General features: G+C 34.8%; 2 protein-coding genes across 2 annotated transcripts; both read right to left on the bottom strand.

Annotated features, from left to right (window-relative positions):
• Positions 1–269: 269 nt before the first annotated feature.
• Positions 270–16,550, bottom strand: LOC120263953 (pentatricopeptide repeat-containing protein At2g41720-like). Its single transcript, XM_039271933.1, is given in 11 exon segments — positions 270–758; positions 1,510–1,630; positions 3,801–3,882; positions 3,884–3,951; positions 5,068–5,134; positions 6,990–7,194; positions 7,269–7,374; positions 7,461–8,573; positions 12,075–12,180; positions 13,961–14,133; positions 16,293–16,550. Coding segments are annotated over 10 exon segments (2,016 nt in total). The 5' UTR covers positions 14,083–14,133; positions 16,293–16,550; the 3' UTR covers positions 270–732.
• On the bottom strand, positions 16,161–16,694 carry LOC120263130 (pentatricopeptide repeat-containing protein At2g41720-like). Its single transcript, XM_039271029.1, has one exon. The coding sequence runs from the start codon at positions 16,692–16,694 to the stop codon at positions 16,161–16,163; it is 534 nt and encodes a 177-aa protein (XP_039126963.1).
• Between the last annotated feature and the right edge of the window lie 4,155 nt (positions 16,695–20,849).

The raw sequence follows: 20,849 nt of genomic DNA on the forward strand, positions 1-20,849 counted from the left end.
ATATATTTTTCAATGGGTTTTGTTTACCTGAATACCTTGACATAAACTTATAATTGTATTGACACACCCGAATTGTACTGAACTATTATCACCGGATTTTCAATATTGGTTCTACTCCAACATAACCAAGTAATGAGAAATTATATATGTAATTATGATATTTGGGGCCAAACCAATACCATAGAAAAGTAAATTAGAAGTTGAATAGAAAAACCATGATAAGCAAGCCCTTTGAATAGGTAGACCACGACCCAGATTTAAAATATAGCTGTTGAAGTGGAAAACCACTAAACACCATGTACAATAATACAATAATCCTACAACATTGAAAGGGTTGTCGATGAATTGCTTGTGCAGTTCCTTGGATTCCTCGATGAGTCTTTGCTCCTTTTAACTTAAAACTCTGGATTGCTTGTGCAGTTCCTTGGATTCCTCGATGAGTCTTTGCTCCTTTTAACTTAAAACTCTGGATGTACATGCGACGTTTTTTATTTTATTTTTATTTTTTATTTTTTTTGTAATATAAATATATCGGTGGCATTGGGGAAGAGGCCGTAATCAGGGTTCAACAAAGGAATAGACTTTACCACTAGCCAAGTAACCCAAAATAAGTTAATGCTACTAGTAATTACATGGTACCTTATTTGGTGGTGACTTGTTCATCGGAAGCCCCTTCTCTAACCAACTCCAGCTGCTGTTGGCTTGGTGATTTAACACTAGTGTGGTTAGTTGTCACCCAACTTTATCTTTCAATTTTTCTGCAAATGGCCAAACAAAGTTTCATTTTAAAAGCAGCCAGAGGAAACTGAGGATACAACCCAAACGACATCATGATCATAGCCATTCATCTTGAATAATAACATTGAGATAAAAAAATAAGAGTTGGTGAATAAAATACTGAAGACTGCAAGATGAAGGTAAAGACACTTTAATCAGGAAACTATCAACACATGCTATATCTCCAATGCAATGAGTGCCATACTGCATGTCAATGTTTACCATTTTCCACCATGGCCCTAACAGATCTAAACAAGAAAAATAACAAAATTTAGTTTCATACGAGGATGATGAGTTTTGCATAAAGAAAACTATTTCTCAATACAGACCAACCTACTCTCCTTCCAACGGCAATAGAAGTTGGTAGTGAACCATATGAGCTCCCACATGTAAATCAGGTAACCATTCATCAATGTTTCTACAGTTAACTTATAATATCTGATTTCAATGGTAGGAGTAAAAAATAATGTAGCATGGGAAGATGTCAAAAAACAAATATAAATGATAAATGAAAGGGCATTTTGTTCTAAGCATCACAACCAAACCGAAGTACAACCTTTGAATACTGACATGTATCCAGATTCCAGAATATAGGGGAAAAAATTTTCAAACATACAATAGAAAGTATTTTGCGCAAATAAGAAGCTCAACTAGAAGTGATAAATCAGATTGGTTTATATGCAGAAAATCTATTATTAGCAATGTAAGAAGCTACTGAAAACAAATTCCTACTTATTTTATCTTGAATGAGAACAGTATATTCTGTATCTGAGTTCTTGCAAGCATGAGGGAAAACATTCCAGTATAGCCTAGCCGATGGTTGAATTCCTGCATCCTCCATCCACTGCAACACCTATGTATGGAAAGCACAGAGATTGCCAAATGAAGGGGAAAAAAAGGAAGCAGAATCAAATTTTCATGAAAAATATCACAAGTATTCAAAGGAGAAAGCAACATATCATGTTTAGTAGAAATGAGAAGGAATTCCATCAGATACTTGATAAGACCAAATGTAATATTTTCAAATTTCAATAGAACATTAGGAAGATAAAATGTCATTGATATGTATGTCTGGCAAAAACTATTATAACATACATAGAAAAAACGAGCAGATGTCAAACACCAACCACGTGTTGAAATTAAAAGTTCAACACAACTAAGTTCCCCGACCATATATGGTTCAATGAAAAAATATTATGCACACATTAAACTATGCTATATTGCTCATACACATAAGAATAAAAGCTATCCTCTCTTTCATATTTCCTGTTAGAAGTCAATTCCAAGCAGTTGTACTTCTGAAGGAGAATTTGGTTGAGTAATACTCTATTTCATAGCTCACCAAGAGATTCAAGGTAATCATTTTTTTCTTTTAAGCGGCTACATTGTGTTATCTTTAATATATCTGTTTTAGAAATACCTTAAAAGTCAACAAAATTCTGTAGTTAATTAATATATGCTCCTTCAATCATTTTCACCATACCATTAATGAAGTAACGGATAAACCAAAATTCTTGAATTAGAACTTAAATGCTTGATGGCACAAGTGTGACAGTAGTTTACAAAGCAACCTTAAGCAATATAACATAATGGTGAATATAACAGCACAATTTATATTAACCTAAACATATTGTTATTCATCATTATTGCATAATTTATAAGAATGTATATGCAAGAGTCAATAGAAAACAAAAGGGAATAAATAAAACTTAAGGGCCTATTATTTGTAAGAGAATTTAGGACTAAAGGATATTAAAGTAAATTTCAAAGGCTTTTAGGAAAGGGAAATTACTTGCATACCCCTATAATAGTGGATAATTACTAATATATCTTCATAAAAATCATATTTCCTCATATACCCCTACAAAATGTTTTTGTGCCTATATAACCTTACCGTTGAAAAACAACTTATAAATTTTATCAAATTATAAATTAGCTTTTATTTTTTCAAGATTTTTCATTTTGAAAAAAGAATGAAGACAAGAGCAAAGAATAGTTTAGTTTTTTAATAAAATATTTTAATTGACTTATGATATGAGGGGTATATAAATAAATAAAAATGATTTGTAAGGGTATATAAGTGAATATCATTTTTATAGGGGCACATAAGCAATTTCTCATTTTTGCAGGAGCAAATGAGCTAAAAAAACTAAGAAATTAAAAAAAAAGGTTTTAAAGGCCACATTTTAGGGACTTCTTCATAAAACATCAGGAAAAGGACTAAAAGATAATTTTGCATTTTAAATAAAATAAAAAGGGTTCTAGAAAGGTGCCTGTGAGAGCTTGGCCTCAACGTAAGCTTGGTGCTTGAGCAGCCTTATCTTTTCTTTCTATAATTATCACTTTAGAGTAAGGTAGAGAAGGTAATGGTATGGTGCCAATGGTGCTAAAGATGGGGCTGGTGGTAATTATGTTGATGTTGGTGTCTCAATGTTCATTTTAGTCCCTGAACGAAAGGAAAAGAATCATGCTACTTTGGACACTAAATTATACGACAATGTTCACTTTCGAGTTTCGACCTTCGTCCCAGAGATTAAGACATGATGGTTTGTCCATCTAACTAATTAGTTTAGGTTTTTAATTTAGTTGAGGTATCATTAAAGGGCCAAGGAGAACATACTTTGTGTAGTTCTGGACCAATGAAAATTTATTTATATTGTTCAAGGACAAAAAAGAAGATATGTAGTTCAAGGACAAAAGTAGACATAAATAGGGTCTAGGAATAGAAATTGCACACTCTTTTGTATTAAAGGGTCACATGCACACATTTGGGTGCAGGTTCAAGGATCAATTGTACAGGGCTGGCCGAACACCAAAGCATATCTTACTACTATTGATGAAACAAGATCCATCATCATGAAATTTTAAGACTGATCCTTAGGTCCCTACTGAGTTGAATCTGAGGTCATAACTTCATTAAACTAAATATGTATGGTCCGGAAGCTACAGCTGACTGGTGTATAGACCCCTACCCCAATGTAGCTAAGATAATAATATGAAACCTCACATGAATATTCACATACCTCAATGTATTTCCTCCATTTTCCAGAAGCCAAAAGATTCTTCAAGAGAATGAAATAGGTTGATGAGCTAACCTTTGCGCAGCGCCAGAATCTTATAGAAAAGCTGTACAAGTGAAAAGTGCAATAATTCAGCTAAAAATGTGCTAGAGATCTTGGCTATTCACGAATGGGTTCGACAACACAACAAAGAGAAGGAAAACAAATAGCTCTTGCCAACACTCGTCCATCAACTTTTTGACTTTCAATGTTCTACAAAGAGTCTCCCTCGTCGGGCAGTGTGCTAAAAGGCGGCTGATGATTTATAAAGCATAACGTATCCATTTACTAGCTGACATATGTACTTTTATCCAATGTTTCATCGCCAATTGACAAAAGACGATCGTGGCACCTCTCAACAAATGTTAGAACAACAGTAAGTTCAAGTATGGTTGAATCAACGAGAAGATAATTAAAAGAAGTTCTGTGCATTGGATGACTAAGTAAAGACAGATAAATCTCAAACTCGTGGTAGAGGCCACGCAATTAAATTACACTCAGTTATGAGAAACCCTTTACTAATATATTCTATTGACTGCGATGCAATGCACATTTTATCTTGATCTCAATAAGCGCCATGACTCTCTTGAATCCATCGTCGTGGAAGAAAATGTTTCTGGTCTACGCAATCACGAGTGGGCAGGAGAATACAAAGAAAAAGTCCATACATTTCAGCTCACTTGAGCATTACAGTACCCATCACAAAGACTATTATTCTCAGCAACCCATTCTCAATATAAGGTATATAACCAACTATACGGAAATCAACAAATTAGTACCAAGACAAAGTTTGTTGCAACTTTAGATTGGTACAGTAACCATCAGCGAAAAACATAACGAATAAAATAACAATATTAAAACAAAAATAATTCACAGCTAACCAAAAGCAGATTGTCAAAGTATACACTGAATCGCTTAAGGTTATATTTACAAAAAAGAACATCTAGCAGTTATAGAAGTGTTTCACCCAACGGAACATACAAGTTGCTAGGGAAACCTCGGGTAATAAAAAGTAATTATGATAACAATTTGATGGAAATGAGAAGAATTTTAAAGTGTAAATATAATGGTTTAAGATTTTAATCAGAAAGCCAGTACTTGGCAGCTGCAAGAGTGAAAGCTACAATCGACACGCAGAAGTGCTCGACATGTATACTCACCTTCTGTCATAGCCTCAATCTTGCCACTTCTTCCAAGAAAAGCTGCAAAAGCGTATCGATTCATGGAAAACAAAACTCAATGCTGATGGCTCCATATGGCTGATCTTCATTTCAGATGCTGATTTCCAGTCCCCTAGTCTAAACTAACAATGTAAGAATCACAAAATAGTAGAATCATAGTCATGAAATCATAGAATTGTAGAGTTGTACTCATTCAATAAAAGGGAACTTGCATCCCAAACAACAAAGTTCAAGATTGATAATATGATACGCAATAACATGCAAAATGTTCATCAGAGAAATCAGGACAAAGGTGCACATGCTCATATCCTCCATTGGTTCCAACCAACAAATGACATACATCTCCTTACAAATACAAGGCCCAAATCATGATAAACATTTGCTTTTGTGAGTATATAATATGAAACTTCTCTTAAATCTATTCAACAATCACAAATTTTTATAGAACTTCTTGTGCCAGTAGTATTACACATGCTCAAAGGTACCACCAACCTTTGATGAAATTTTATTACTGACTTGTGCATGGAAAAATTATGAAGACTGCACCAAAATATCTTGCTGCAAGAGGAACATAGTAAATTCCTATAATAACAAATTTTGGTGCAAAATATTGAACACAAATAATTGCAAAATGATCATTGGTCAACTAAAGAAATTTGAGAACAGAAACTTGATTAGAGGTGAATTCCACTTGACAGCAACTATAGAACTATAAGGTATACTTATGCTATTAATCTCTGAAAGATGTTGGCTATGAGTAGGCACCAAGAAACAAAAAACTAAATCACACTTTTTTGGTCACACACAATTTGTTTTATAATATATTGAAATTTACATTGGAGAGATGGTAAAACAAGAGCGATCAATACAAGACAATTACCAAAACACTCCTGCAAACAAGCAAATAACTTAATTAGAACAATGTGCAACTAGTATAAGACAACATAGTGCCTTCTATCACTGGCTGAAGTATCTTCTTTTTTAGAATTTTTAATTTTGGGATTTAACATAGGTTATGGATATAATCAACCAGAGGCATTATGGGAGAAAGCAGATTAAGTCAATTAAGCTCAAAAAGGAAAGGAGGATCAAGACAAGGATGACGAGTTCCAAGGCTGCAACCAAGAAAATACAAATTAAGGCAGCAAATAAAAAGATATCAATTAATTATGCTAAATAATTATTCTAGATTCCAACTATAAATAAGTCATTTATTTCCTTCCCTAGTTAAGTCCTATAATAAAAAAAAATTAGAATCCATATTGTTATGTACTACCTAAAATAGTAGCCTAGCCTTGTTATTTAAAGATTGAACCTAATGAAAGGAGGCAAGCAGAAAGTCTGTTCCATTAAGATAGCCATCTCTCTGTCTTTTCTTGGGCTCCATCTTCCTCACCATAGGTTCCCACAAGAAACCCAAGCAGAATTGTCCCATGACTAGATCCCAGTATAAGGCTTCCAACGATAGTACAGAATGAGAAGACAATAGAATAAATAGGGCACCAATGACTAAATCAAAACAATGCAAAACCAAGTCCCAAGTAAAAGGTTACATCAAATTCAATGAAATGGATACTTTGTGGATCAAAGATACCTGGTGCAAGAACTATTTTGACAGACCCAGTGTAAAGTTCCCACAATTAAGCATAATGGCTTTAATGGCACTCAGAGGGAAAAAAAAAGCAGTTGAATTTTGCATCTGGACAAGTATAGAACAACAAGAAGTATATCATCAACAGGAACTCAACGAATCAGTGATGCCAGTTTGAAAAACTAATTTCATCTCATGGCAGTGCAATTTATGATCTTGTAATGAATGAGAAACTTTTTAAAGAGTAGTCAAAACTCCCGTGCAAATCAATACAACACAAAAAAAAACATGGAAGAGAAGTGGATGTACACCATGAAGTTATATTCACTTTAGTTCTAATTTAAAAGAATTAAAACTAGTTTGACAGGAAAAAAAACTTACATGCTACATGCAAATATGATCCCATATAAGGCACTTGAGTTAAAAGGGATATTTTTCTCTTTCATTAGTTCTGCCAGTTGAAGAACTCGAGAAGGTTGGCATCCTCTGTTAAAAGCTTCCATGAGAGATGAGCATGCAATGGGATCTAGCTGAATATCATTTGTTTCCATGTCCTGAAAGAGCTCCCAGGCTTTTTCCCAGCTCCCTGGAACATACTGATAATGATCATACATCAATGAACTAACCACAAATACAATCAGAAGCTAGGAATGAAATTACCTGATGCACTATAAGCATGAATCATGGCAGTATATGTTACAACATCAGGAAGACAACCGTTTTGCCTCATCATAATAAAAATAGATTCAGCTTCATTTAGTTGGCCCTACAACCAAAAACCTTGTCAGGGGAGTAATGTTATGAATACAAGCAGCTCATGGATACAAAATTATCTGAGCATTTGAGCCTTGCCTGCTTGCTGTAAGCACAGATTACAGATGAGTATACCTCCTTAGTTGCAGGAATATGTAATTCCATCATCTCATCTAAAAACTTGAGGGACTCATCATACTTCCCCATCTTACAAAAACCACTAATCAGTATGTTGAAAGTAACTGAATTAGGTTTAACATTACTTTCTCTCATCAACTTGAAAAGATTTAAAGCTCTGTCATATTCACCAAAGTTGATATAGCTTCCAATAGCTGAGTTGTATGCCACAGCATTCAATTCAATTCCACGAGATTTAGCAGCTGAAAGTATGGAGTCAATTTTTACAATTTGACCACAACGGCCACAGGCAGCCAGAAGAGTGCTTATTGAGACTATATCAGATTGGAAGCCATCAGTTTCCATTTCATGCAAGACATTAACAGCTTCGGTTAACATCCCCGCTGATCCATAAGCATCAATTAATGCATTATAACTTACTTTATTAGGCTTCCATGAGTTACGCTTCATCAGGTCAAAAACTTCTCTAGCCTTCTCAGGGTGTCCTGATCTACCGTAGGCATTGAGTAAGGAAGTATATGATACAACATCAGGCCGGAGACAAGACCTCTTGAGCAAATTAAAAATAGCTAAGGCTTTTACATGCATTCCATGTGAAGCATAGGCACCAAGAAGAGCATTGTATGAGACAATGTTAGGTTTCAATCCTTCAGCAACCATCATATCAAATACAGCCTTGCAGTTGTCAATTTGCCCACATACAGAATAGGCATGAATAATACTAGTGAAAGTTATAACATCAGGGCGACATTCTGATCTTTTATCCCTCATTGAGTTGAATATATTCACTGCTTTTCCAAATTGCCCAAGTTTTACAAGGCATTGTATGACTATGTTGAGAGTAATAGTATCGGGGCATGTCTTTTTTTCTTTCATCAACTCAAAGTAAGCCAGAGCTTTTGAATACTGGTTTCCACTTTTCAATGCAGATAAAACAATGTTATGAGTCACCAAATCAGGTCCAACACCATTTTCTGTCAGTATCTTCTTGCAGATTTTAAGAGCCTCTCTCCAGTTCCCACTGGATCCACAGGCACTAATAAGATTATTGTATGTGGTTCGGCTAGGAGGTACCTGCATTTAAGTCCAAAAATTGAAGGAATAACAAAAGCAATATTATACAATGTATAATATAGCAACTCATGTTAAAAATAGTGACACATCCATAACAAGGTATAGAAATACATTAGTAGAGCCTAGAGAACGTCAAAAGAAAAACAGCTGAAAAATTGAAATTATGCTATTCTATGAAAAGCAACAAATACATAAAAGCAAAATATTTCCGCAAATCCTTGCATTCAAACATTGGGTAATTTATACAACAACGCCTTTACATGGCATTTGGTTTGTGATCCAATTAAGTTAGGATAAATTAGAATAAGAGTTTTTAAATTTGAATTTATATTGACTGGTTATTGCAAGTCAATCCAAGTTATTCAAAGCTTTGACTTGATCAATACTGCTTAAATAAATATTTACGACTGAAGTTATATTAACCCAATTAGTCGCAATATTAAAATACGAAATAATTCTTCATATTGGCATTAATAAATGTCAATAATAATTTAATTAAATTTTGAAAATAAAGTTATTTCTATTTGAAGTTGTTCAGCTTGGTCAGATAAATTGGAAATAACCACATTGTTGCAAGTTATTCCTGAACCAAACATACCTTAGTTTATCAGTTTTAGATAATGGCTTATCCGCTTAATATATGAAAAGGACACGAGAAATTACGTAATCTATAAAATGTAAGTACCCAACTTTTAAACTCACCATTCAGTATGTCATCCAATCCAGTTGAAGCTTCATGATAGGCATTCTAAGGTAAAGAATTATGAACTTAATTTATTTTCTATCATATGGCAGTTTATACAAATCAGTACAGTTTCTTATGGTTGCACTAGATGTTGCCAGCTTGATGCAGCATATGGGCCGCCATTATTATGTGACATGGTTTAGGTTAGAAGTTTTCTAAGTATTAAGATCATATGTTTAGATGTAAAGTGTAGTTTGGTAGTTTCAGTTTTTGGTGTAGCTTGGTAATTTTAGTTTTTGGTCTGCATAAATGTGCTGAATATGATGGGTTTATTTTGAATTTTATTCTAAGTTGAGTTTATCAATTACATTTAGAAGTCTGCATAAGTTCTAGTTTAAATACATCTAATTATACTGGAAACAAACTGCTGTGAGTTAAGATCTCTTATCTCTATAAAAAGAGATGAATTTTCTTATAAGATAAATCAATGAATTATTCTTAATTTTCTAAGGTTAATGCAATATTTTGAGGTGTGATTGCCTTTTTTCCCCTTCTAGTAAGTGTAATTGCTTAGAATCGCTTGTTGTAATTGTCTAGAAACCCAAAAACCGTAGGTGCGCTTGCCTAGCCTATCCTACACCTCAGCCATATTTCACTCCCTTTCTCAAATTGTGTTAATCATCTTCAAGACTAAAATGCCATCATTAATGTAGATTCTCCCTCCTGATTGCACTGCATTTAGATTAGCTGTTTCTTCTATTGATTAAAGTAGCTTTTTATCCACAAATGAACTGTTATCCTGACAGTTATCAGTCAGTCCCATCTCTTCATCTTTTTCAGCAAATGCCTATAAACTTGTAAACTACTTGGATCATGATTATGTCTAAAAATATAAAACATGCCCCAGATGCAAATTTCATGCTAAAGCATAAGACGCTATTTTCTTCAGTATGAAGTAAATACAGGTATATCACATTCACATATGTTTTATTAAATGACGACAAATAAATTGTCTACTCTATAACCTCATATAACTTTCCAACTTTATCATATTATAAACATTATAACTCATGGTCAATACTCAATTGTCCAAGTTCATCATAGGACTTCAATACAACTATATCAGGAAGTGCCCCTACATGGCATATAGGTACAGATCCTCTCAACATTTTGGTGGTTTGGAAAAACAACTCAATCTCATAATGAATTACGTGATCTGTCCTTGCATAGAATCATGGCATTCATCATTTATAAAAAACACAAAAACAAAAGTCAAAAGTAGATTAAGTCTTGGTAACAACCATAGATTATGGGGCATTGCAAATCCACCAATTGATAGCACCAAACGGATAATATTACGCCTACTGCGGGTGACTAGACTAAGAATAAACTCTGTATAAACAAAATTAGTTTATAAAAAATCCCAAGAACTCTTTTTAAAGATCAGAATGGTTTATACCCACCTTTCTCGTATTTACATATAGTTAAGTGATTCTGAATACGACGAAGAAGGATGCTGGCCAACTCTTAAAAATTGGAAAACATCAAGAATTAGCATGCATTGATCATTTTCCAGGACAGAATAACAAGATTTGTGTGACAATTTAGAGATAAGTGAAAATTGAAGACAGATGATGACGAACAAGTGTAAATAATGGATTGCTGAATGGCCTGATAAACTCACAAGATAGGTAGATTGAACTTCCCTAGCAGTTGCCAGTCTCTTACCAACAAGAATAGGCGTAAGAACAAAAAACTTTAGTAACTACTCCGATTTAAAGCTGAAACAATATCTCCCTTAATACAAGAGAGCCTGTAGCTTCCAAAGGCAACTATGAAAATGGACAAGGACAACCTGACCACTTATTTTAGGAACTAAATAGCAAGATTTGCAAAATTCTGGACAGCTGGGCTGCTTATTCTAGAGAAAATACAGCTGATTGCATCTATCATGGATAGCAGGATGTGTTTATTATAGGAAATTGCAGTTGCCAGTATCATCGAATTTAGTTATTCATAACTATTGGCACTTACTGTTTTGCTACCTATAATGTATCCCAAACAAGGCCTCATTTTGGGATAGCACTAACTCTAGATAAGACATAGATAAGTCACACCAGCAACCCAAAAGTTTGTGATCCCTTCAAGTTTTCGACACATCCAGGGAGCATTTTCTATTATGACTAAACCCCACAACCCAAAAGTTATCTATTTTTATGTACTTCATCACATGCATTTTGTCATTCTTATTTCCAAAATTGATCTCAGCATTCAATATAATGAAAAGATGTAGGTATCCTAATTATTACTTCTCTAATAAAATGGTCCTATTTCAAGGCATTAAAAAATTAGCAGCATATCATATTATGATGATCTAAAATTTGATTTAGAGATTGCCAGAATCATATTTGATTTTTTTTCTTGGTTCATTATAGTGTCTTCCAGTTTTTCTACTTCTCAATCGCAGAGAGAGAGAGAGAGAGAGAAAGAACCTCATCTAACTAATATCAATAATTATATATGGAACTAGAAGAAATATGAATATACTGCCAAGTGTTTCAAACAGAATATGATTATCAATTTTTCACCTTCCTCTTTAGGATCTTGTTAAAGTCATGAACTTAGAAGAATTAAAATGAAGTTAAGAAGTACTTAATGCAAGTTCAGTTAATATTCAACTCAGCTTCAGTTAATATTCAACAAAGAACCCACTCATCAATAAAGACAATATGCTGAAAGATATACAAACCTCAGCAAAAACTTCAAGTTCAAAAACAAATTTAGAACATAAGAATAGCACAGCATCAGATACATACAGCGGCCTGAAGCATTTCTTCCATTATGTTCATGGCCCACCGCCATTGACCAGCTCGGCCATGGGCATTGATGAGAGCATTGTAAGTTTCAGCATCAGGTTTACATCTAAAGAAACAAGATGCCCAATATGTAGTGCCATGGCAAAGACAAAAAAGGAAATGATCAGAATGCGGCGAACTAGAATCAAAACTGCCAAAATAAATACATGAAAGACAAGATTAGCATGACCATATTACCACTTCATCACGACGATGATGGTATTATTATACAGAAAAATGCAGTCCAATTTTGTTTTATAAAAAAAAATAAAAATAAAAAATCGAAACTGCAAAGCACCTCAAGTAATAGTGAATCTGTGATGAACAAGATGTTCCAGTATCAATGTAATGAATTCTGGATATTATGTCATCATCCAAACAAACAACAGTATTCAAGTCAATCTAATGAGTAGTTAATAACCAAACCATAAAAGCTTCATAGAACCTGCATAATCACTGAGCAAAAATAGAAGAGGAAATCACAGACTGTTCCACCAATTCTTACTTTGTGCATCCTTAGCTAGCACCAAGCTTACTTCCATTATTTCCACTTAAGTAGTCATTGACAGCAGTAAACAGTTACTAGAGGAAGGGAATAGAGTGCTTATATTTGCATGTACCACAGTCACTCTTCAAGAAATTCAGCATGCCCCTGCATAATCCAAAAAGAGTGGACTTGATGGAATGTTTGTTAACCTCCATCATAAATTCTGTAGATGCTATCAATATAAGATGAGTTTTTCAATGATGGCTTAATGATTGGTTGGTGTTGTCATCTATTTACTTCTTCATATCCATCAGGTACACTTTTTGCTATATTTCAATATAAGATCTGAGACAGGTTTCTACAAATACATGGTATTTATATCAGTTCACAACGTTTGATGTGTCACACCAACAAGATACGAGATATTAGTGTATCGTTTATAACCATTTCCATTGGCATCACCATATCCAATCCTGGCTCTCTGATATACTTTAACATATTCTGGTGCTTTTTCCCCAAGCATTCACCGTCTCTTCAATATGTCCACAGTATAGTTGCACGTAAACACTACTTAATGCTGCTGAACATATGAAGCTCGACATGTTTGATCATAGATATTTTAGGTGGTCTCCTCAACATTATACGACTTCATTATAGTTCCAATCATGTTCACATTTCCATCACCACAACACATGCACTTCTACAAAATATGGTTAGACAAAATTCAAAGCCTATTTAATCAACAATGAATATATGGATCATCGCATGTGTAAGCATGGCACATTTACAAGACTTCCACATAGGAATTAGAACAGTTGTGTCATAAGCATGTAACCCAATACATTAAAACTAGATAAGATAAACCAAACTGTGAAATTCCCCAGCTTTTTCTTAGATTATCAAACTTAACTTCAGGACCTGATCACTGCAATATCACATGTGGTCAAGCACCAAAAGGGGAAATTAATGGTAATACAGTGACCTAAACACACTAAAGAATTTCTCATTTGATATAACTCTCAACCTTAGTTTTTCTACATATGGAACCATACAACTATATATCATCATATTAAGCATAATAACCAACCCACATATTGAAAGAATTACTTGGAAAAAGTGAGCATCCATCAACTACTATTTAAAACTTAGTTCTATTGAGAAATGGATGGTGCTAACATTCATACGAAGTGGTGCCAATTATCATTCTTGTGATCTATAAGGCTGAAGAACAAGGACAATATCAAAATGAAAAAAAATTAGTGCTTCCAATATACATAAACCTCAGTGGCCAATAGTCTTTTCTATGTGAAATATATATTACATAAAATCAAATTTTAGAATTAGTAAGGCTTTATAGTACCTCCATTCTTGCATCTCAAAAAACAACCCACGTGCTTGATCAGTTCGATTATGTCTGGCATGTAGCCTAATCAATGAGTTATAGATGTCATTTCGTGCACAATAATTCTTTTGATTTTTCATCCATCGAAACACTTGAACAGAATGCTCAAGGGAACCAGTATTGGTTATTTCCTACAATATAGCAACAAAAACTATAAGCTTCAACAGCTAGAACAAGCATTTCTTGTTGACCAAGTTTATTCAATGATTAAAAAAATGCACATAAATATATATATATATATATATATATACATCTATATATGTATATAACAATGCTTAATTAAACCATAAGCTGCGAAGGGCTCATATAAAATATTTTAAATTGAGTCTTATTCCTGGTCAGTGAATCAAAATCATGTACATAGTAACGTAGCTAATGTCTCTAATCTTAATATTGAATGAAAGCCGATGTTTAGGAAAGCAGATCTAGAAAGACAAGGTTACAAACTCACTCCCTCATCGAATTCGAAGGAAGAAAAGACCAAAGAACATCAATATTTTCATTCTTCTAATTGCAAGACCACTAGTTATCAAGCCATAGAAGAACTCAAAGTTGCACAATTGAATTGATATTAAAACAAATGCCACAGACATGCAAGCAAGAAATAGAGAAAGTAAGTGTTCAAACCCTTCACTCTAATTGTGTCCATTACTCATGTAAACATGTTGCCAAGGGTTGATGAATAATGCAGGTAGCTGACTTATGCACTTCAACATATAGCAACGACATAGTGAACTGTACTGAACCATTGTAACAAAAAGCCATTTATACTTAGGTTGAACTGCATATTAACAATAAAATCATTACAGAAAGATGAAATTTTCCTCATTTGGTTTTACTTCTGATACAAGCTATAGGCCAAGGAGAGTTGGAAAATGTTAGATCATAAAGTAGAGTTCAAAGAGCCACATCAAATACTATTATTTCGCAAAATGGGGAAAGATCTCAAAGTCAAACATCTGTTTCTGGTGTCCAAGGTTACTTTATTATAAATTAGTGTGAATAAGGTCCCTGAACCCTATAAAAGGAAAATAAATCTTTTACAAGGGAATCGGTGATCAAAATGTGAACCCTAACCACGTTTTCAGGATGTGTTTGCCTTTTTCTTCTAGGTGTAGTTTATTAGAACTTCTGTGTGTCCACCTAAAAACCCAAGGTGTGTGCCATTTCGCCTAGCTTATCCAACAGCTAGATCTTAGAGATTGAGTGGGAAAAAAAGTAAATTTTAATCCACTTTTACCAGTTTCACAAATATTAAAGAGCACTTAAAGGCCAAAAGTTGTCAAACATTTATCCAAAGTTGGTACGTCATATAATTACCCACATTTTATAAGTACATAATAGAAAGAATTTTCAACTTTGTACGATCATATAAAAAAGTTCGTTGAATATGCTATTAACATTAACATTTGAATCACTAACAGTGACACCAAGCAGCTAGTGCATATACTTGAGACAACAAATGCAATAGGAGAATACATTTTCAAAAGCGCACCTTCAGTATCCACTCAAGGCTATTGAGAACAAATAAAATCAGTAGTTTCTATTTCCCAAACTCTTTAAATTGCTCCTGGGGAACATTGAATAAATACTTATGGCTAATCAAACTTATTCGGAAACTAATTAAACCTTACAACCAAAACAAAGTTCCGTAGGAGTAAAAATCTCACCTTATTCTATAAGGTCTTCCATACTCTTTTAAGATTTACAACTTTTCATTGTTCCCCACACTTACATTTTCATTGAAAAGCTCTTCTAGTGTGTAAATTGCAGTAGGGCTCTACCTTTTAACCAGATATATCAGCCACTGTTGCCCACAGTTGAAAATTTCTCAAAAGAGGGCCTCATTGACTAAAACCTTTTTCCATAGAATTCACCATGGCCACTAGTCATTGAACAATGACATCTCATACTTCTCTTTCAGCAGGCTATATGCATTAACCTCTTCATTTGACTAAACTAAATCTACATTTATTCTAATGTTGCCTAACTCAAATTTGTGATGAACAAGTACTTTTATCAATCACCAACCTGCTCAAACAATATACTTGCTAGATTCAATCCTTCACAGAGAAAATTGTTATTTACAAATCCATATTGCTAGGAATTACGTCGTTCACAGTATCGACTTTCAGAAGAACCTAATTAGAGCAATTATTCAATCGTCCAACACTATCAAAGCATTGCCAGGTTTCCTCGATCTAGCCAGTCCCGCAATCTTCAACAAAGAAGAGAAGAAAAACGAAAGCAGAAGCGAACAAGCAAAGAACGAGGATAACCTCAAACAAACCTTGATCAAGAGTGGGAAATTTTTGCGAGCGAAACGCCCGACCCAGCGATTCAACAAGCCTTCAATATCCTCCCAGTGCTTGAGCTCAAGCACCTTATCAACCACCTCGGAGACCTTCCAGTCGACCTGCCAGCGGCTGCCGTCGATGCGGACGCGGTACCTTCCGGGGATATGGTCACGGCCAAGGCCAGGTACCTCGACGGAGACCCGGCGCTTGCCGCGGTCGTAGTCGACGGTGCCCACGACTCTCCGCTGGTTCCATGCGGGTTCTTGGGTGGTGGATTGCAGCTTTGGGGGTTGGTGATCGGAGGGTTTGTGGAGGATTGGGGGAGGGTTTGAGGCCTTCGAGAGGGTGGAGGTGAAGGGTGGGATGGGCTGGGGAGCGCTCCCACTCATCATCATTGGGTTTCGAACGAGATTGGTTTGTAACCTTCAATATGTGTGCGTTTTATCGTTCAAAGATGATGTGGCAGTCATCCAAGCTTTTCTGGGATGATGATATTTATTTTATTGACAAAATGCGACGTGTGAAAGCCATACACAGATGTCAGGCATATTTAATAAGCATCTGATCCCAACCTAATGTGAACTTTAAAATTCAATTTTGAATTTTCTAAGAACCAAATTCACGATATCAATGGACCAAAAGATTGCTAATGACGATATTAAGCCTAATGTATATGTTTATATAGACTTTTTTTAAAAAAAAGAAGTAGAAGAAAAAAATATTAGAAAAAAAATAAAAATATATATATATGAGGGCTAAAATGAAAAATAAATAAATAAAAAAAAGTGTGCCACAAATTGTCACGTCAAAAAAAATAAAAAAACGAGTGAGAATATAAAAAAAAGAAATAAAAAGAAATGGATATGAACGGATATTGAAATTAAAAAAAAAGTGAAGAAGGAAAAAATCTCTTGGGGGTTGAGGATTTTTGGGGGGGAAGTTGAGGATTTGTGGAAAAAGGAGAGAAAAAAGAAAAAAAAAACAGAGAGAAAAAAAAACAAGAGAGACAGAGAACAGAAAAAAGAAGAGGAGGAGAAACTGAGAAGGAAGAAGAAAGGAAAGAAGAAGAAGAGAAAGAAAGAGAAGAAGACTAAGAGAATTGGCGTGGTGATGGTCATGGCGTCATCGAAGACCTTGCCCCTCCTCAACTTTATCTCTTTTCTCCGATTCCAGGTTCCGATCTTCATTCTAAGGCATTGAGGAGATCAATAACGACCGATTCTTGTGAAGAGAAACTTGAGAATCCAAACATCGTCAGAGTCTGACAATGGTCCTTCGGTTCTATCACTCTCTCCCACTCCTCTTCTTTCTCCAAACACTACCACAAAGAGCGGAGGATAGCTTAGGTGGTGGGGTGGCTGGTAACTGATGTATATGGCTTCTACCGCCAATGGCGAGAAACAACATTCAATCATAAAAAAAAAAAAAGATCATCGATGAAGTTCTTCATCAAATTGACTTGTTGGCATTTTGATGTTTCCCTATAAAAAAAAAGAAGGAAAAGATCAATTGCTCCACCACGGCAAGCAAGATGATGTTCATAACCCTAGCACAAATCTCGAGGCATGCTTGAGAAACTCGTCAAGTGCTTATGACTTCGAAGAGGTAGATGCTCTTATAGAATTCCATTCAAAAATATATATACATATACATGTTCTAGTTGCATCCATGCAAAATGCCTAGATTTTAGTTTTACAAAACAAAAATCCTCATAACACATGCTTCACTGTTCATTCATTCCTATGTGAATATTAGTCATGGTGGGACATGCACTGTGGATTGCTTTGTGAACCATGCATTCCTTGCTTAAATGAGTAATGAGTTATATACCATAGTAGCATGTCTTTATGTATTACTTGCCAGCATGCTTTCTTAATCAAAACCTCCATCTCATCTCTTGGCATTTAGATTTGGCTAATATTTCGATGTAATCCGAGACAGAATGTTATTCGTTCGATATTTGGATTCTTTGTTAAAAAAAAAAGAGGAAAAAAAAGAGAGAAGGGGCTCTGTTATAAAATTCGGCAAAAATTTTGTAGAAAAATTGGGTTTCATTGCAAAATCTATGGAGAAGTAAAAAACGAAGTATTTGAGGACACATATGCAAAAATTGTGAAAAATGTGTGAAAATATGAAAGCTCGAGGGTTTAACTGCAAAAGCCATGAAAAATATGAAAATATGAAAGTTTGGGGGTTCATTTGCAAAATTTCATAAAATGTGAAAAAATGAAAAGTTGGAGGGTCTAAGTGCAAAAAAAGAAAGAAAGAAAGAAAGAAAGAAAGAAAAAATGAAAAGAAGAAAAAAGGGTTTTTTTAGCAAAGATGAGGGGTATTTTGGTAATTTTACAAGACTTCCTAAAGCTTACCGTGATGTCCAATGTATGCTGACTGCTCTCCTTGAGAGGGCCTCCCCGTTACCTCTTGATAGTCACGGAAGCGAATGGACTGTTGAAGACTCTTAAAGACCCCCTTAAGCTTACCGTGATGTCTAATGCATGTCGAATGCTCTCTTTTGGAGGGTCTCTTCATTGCCTCTTAACAGTCACGGAAGCGGATGGGCTATTGAAGATCCTTTTTAAAAACTCTCTTTGAGTCTCATGGACCCGGGTTTGTGGCCATTGACTCTCTTTGAGTGATGACAAATCTCTTTTGAGCTCATGAACCCCTGTTTGAGGCCATTAACTCTCTTAGGGAGTGATGAAAAACTCCAAAAACCCCTTAAAAACTCTCTTTGAGCTCATGAACCCTATTTGAGTACCATCGACTTCTCTTTCGAGTGACGAAAAATTCCAAAACCCATAAAACTCTCTTTGAGCTCATGGACCTTGTTTGAGGCCATTGACTATCTTTCGAGTGATGAAAAATTCCAAAACCCATAAAACTCTTTTTGAGCTCATAGGCCCTATTTGAGCTCATTGCCCCTCTTAGGAGTGATGAAAAATTCTAAAAAAAAAACTATAAAACTCTCTTTGAGCTCATGGACCCTATTTGAGGCCATTGACTCACTTAGGAGTGGTGAAAAAATTCCAAAAACCCATAAAAACTCTTTTTGAGCTCATGGACCCTGTTTGAGGCCATTGACTCTCTTAAGAGTGATGAAAAAATTTCAAGATCTTCAAAAGCCAAGCATTCTAAAACAGAAAGGAAAAAAATCAAATCAAAAATCAAGGCATTGAAAAAAATGATGAATCAATGAGATAAGCTCAACAACCTCAAGATTACAGTGTTGAAGAGTTCATAAGTTGTAAAAAGTTTCACAAGCCTCGAAAGGTCGAAAGCTTATGAAAAAGTCAAATCAAGTTCCAAAATCAAATCAAAGAATCGAAATTCAACAAATGAACCCAACAACCCTCAAGGATGAAGAGTTGAAGAGTTCACAAGTTGTAAAAAGCTTCACAAGCATAAAAGCCGAAATTCATGAAAAGCCAAACCATATTTGTGATTCCTCAATGCAGAGAATCTATAACTTAAAGTCCAGATCAAATTCAAGACAAACTCAAAACATCCAAGATAAATGAGCTCAATAACCTCAGAGTTAAAGTGTTGAAGAGTTCACAAGTCGTAAAAAAGCCTCACAAGCCTGAAGGCCGAAGCTTATAAAAAAAATCAAATCAAGTTCGAAATCAAATTCAAATGCAAACTAAAAAGTTCAAATATCCAAGTTTCAAACAAATCAACAAATGAGCTCAACAACAGCAAAGTTAAAGTGTTGAAGAGTTCACAAGTTGCAAAAAGCTTCACAAGCATGAAAGCCGAAACTTATAAAAAAATCAAATCAAGTTCCAAATCAAATTCAAGATGCAAGTTCAAAGTCCAAGGCACAAATTTCAAACAAGCCAACAAATGAGCTCAACAACCTCAAAATTAAAGTGTTCAAGAGTTCACAAGTTGCAAAAAAAGCTTCACAAGCATGACAGCCGAAGCTTATGGAAGGTCAAACCAAGTTTGTGATTCATCGACATAGGGAATTCACAGCTTGAAATCCAAATTAAATCTAAGATGCAAAATCAAAGATTTAAATTTCAAACAAGTCAACAAATGAGCTCAACAACCTCAAGGATAAAGCGTTGGAGAGTTCACTAGTAGCAAAAAGTTTCACAAGCCTGAAGGCCGAAGCTTATGAAGAATCAAATCAAGTTCCAAATCAAGTCCAAGATGGAAATTCAAATATCCAAGACACAACTTCACCAGTTTTTTAAGTCATGTTCAAGATGCATACTTCGACCGTTGACGAAGACCAAAAGTCAACAAAAGTCAAAGCGTGATTTTCGGCGAAATAGTCGGAAGGAGATAAAAGGCTACAATTATTGTTGCGTCAAGATGATTAAATTCCAAACTTCTTGTACTTTCAATGAAGTCTATGAATTCATGAATAAAATTTATGTGTCAGAATCTGTTTCTTGTCCAGGGTAATTAACACTAGGGGCTTGCCCCTAATGGAAGTCATGAACCCACAATCCCTTGAAGTCTGCAAAATATTAAAATTCGATTTGTGATCCATGATTTTTATCCGGTCAATCCTAATCAAAGGCCGGATGGAAAGAAAGGAG

The sequence above is a fragment of the Dioscorea cayenensis genome, chromosome 6, assembly GCF_009730915.1.
Source record: "Dioscorea cayenensis subsp. rotundata cultivar TDr96_F1 chromosome 6, TDr96_F1_v2_PseudoChromosome.rev07_lg8_w22 25.fasta, whole genome shotgun sequence".
NCBI lineage: Eukaryota > Viridiplantae > Streptophyta > Magnoliopsida > Dioscoreales > Dioscoreaceae > Dioscorea > Dioscorea cayenensis.

What these genes read in the sequence shown, in the direction of transcription:
- LOC120263130 (XM_039271029.1), bottom strand. Translation starts at nt 16,694, where the DNA reads ATGATGATGAGTGGGAGCGCTCCCCAGCCCATCCCACCCTTCACCTCC.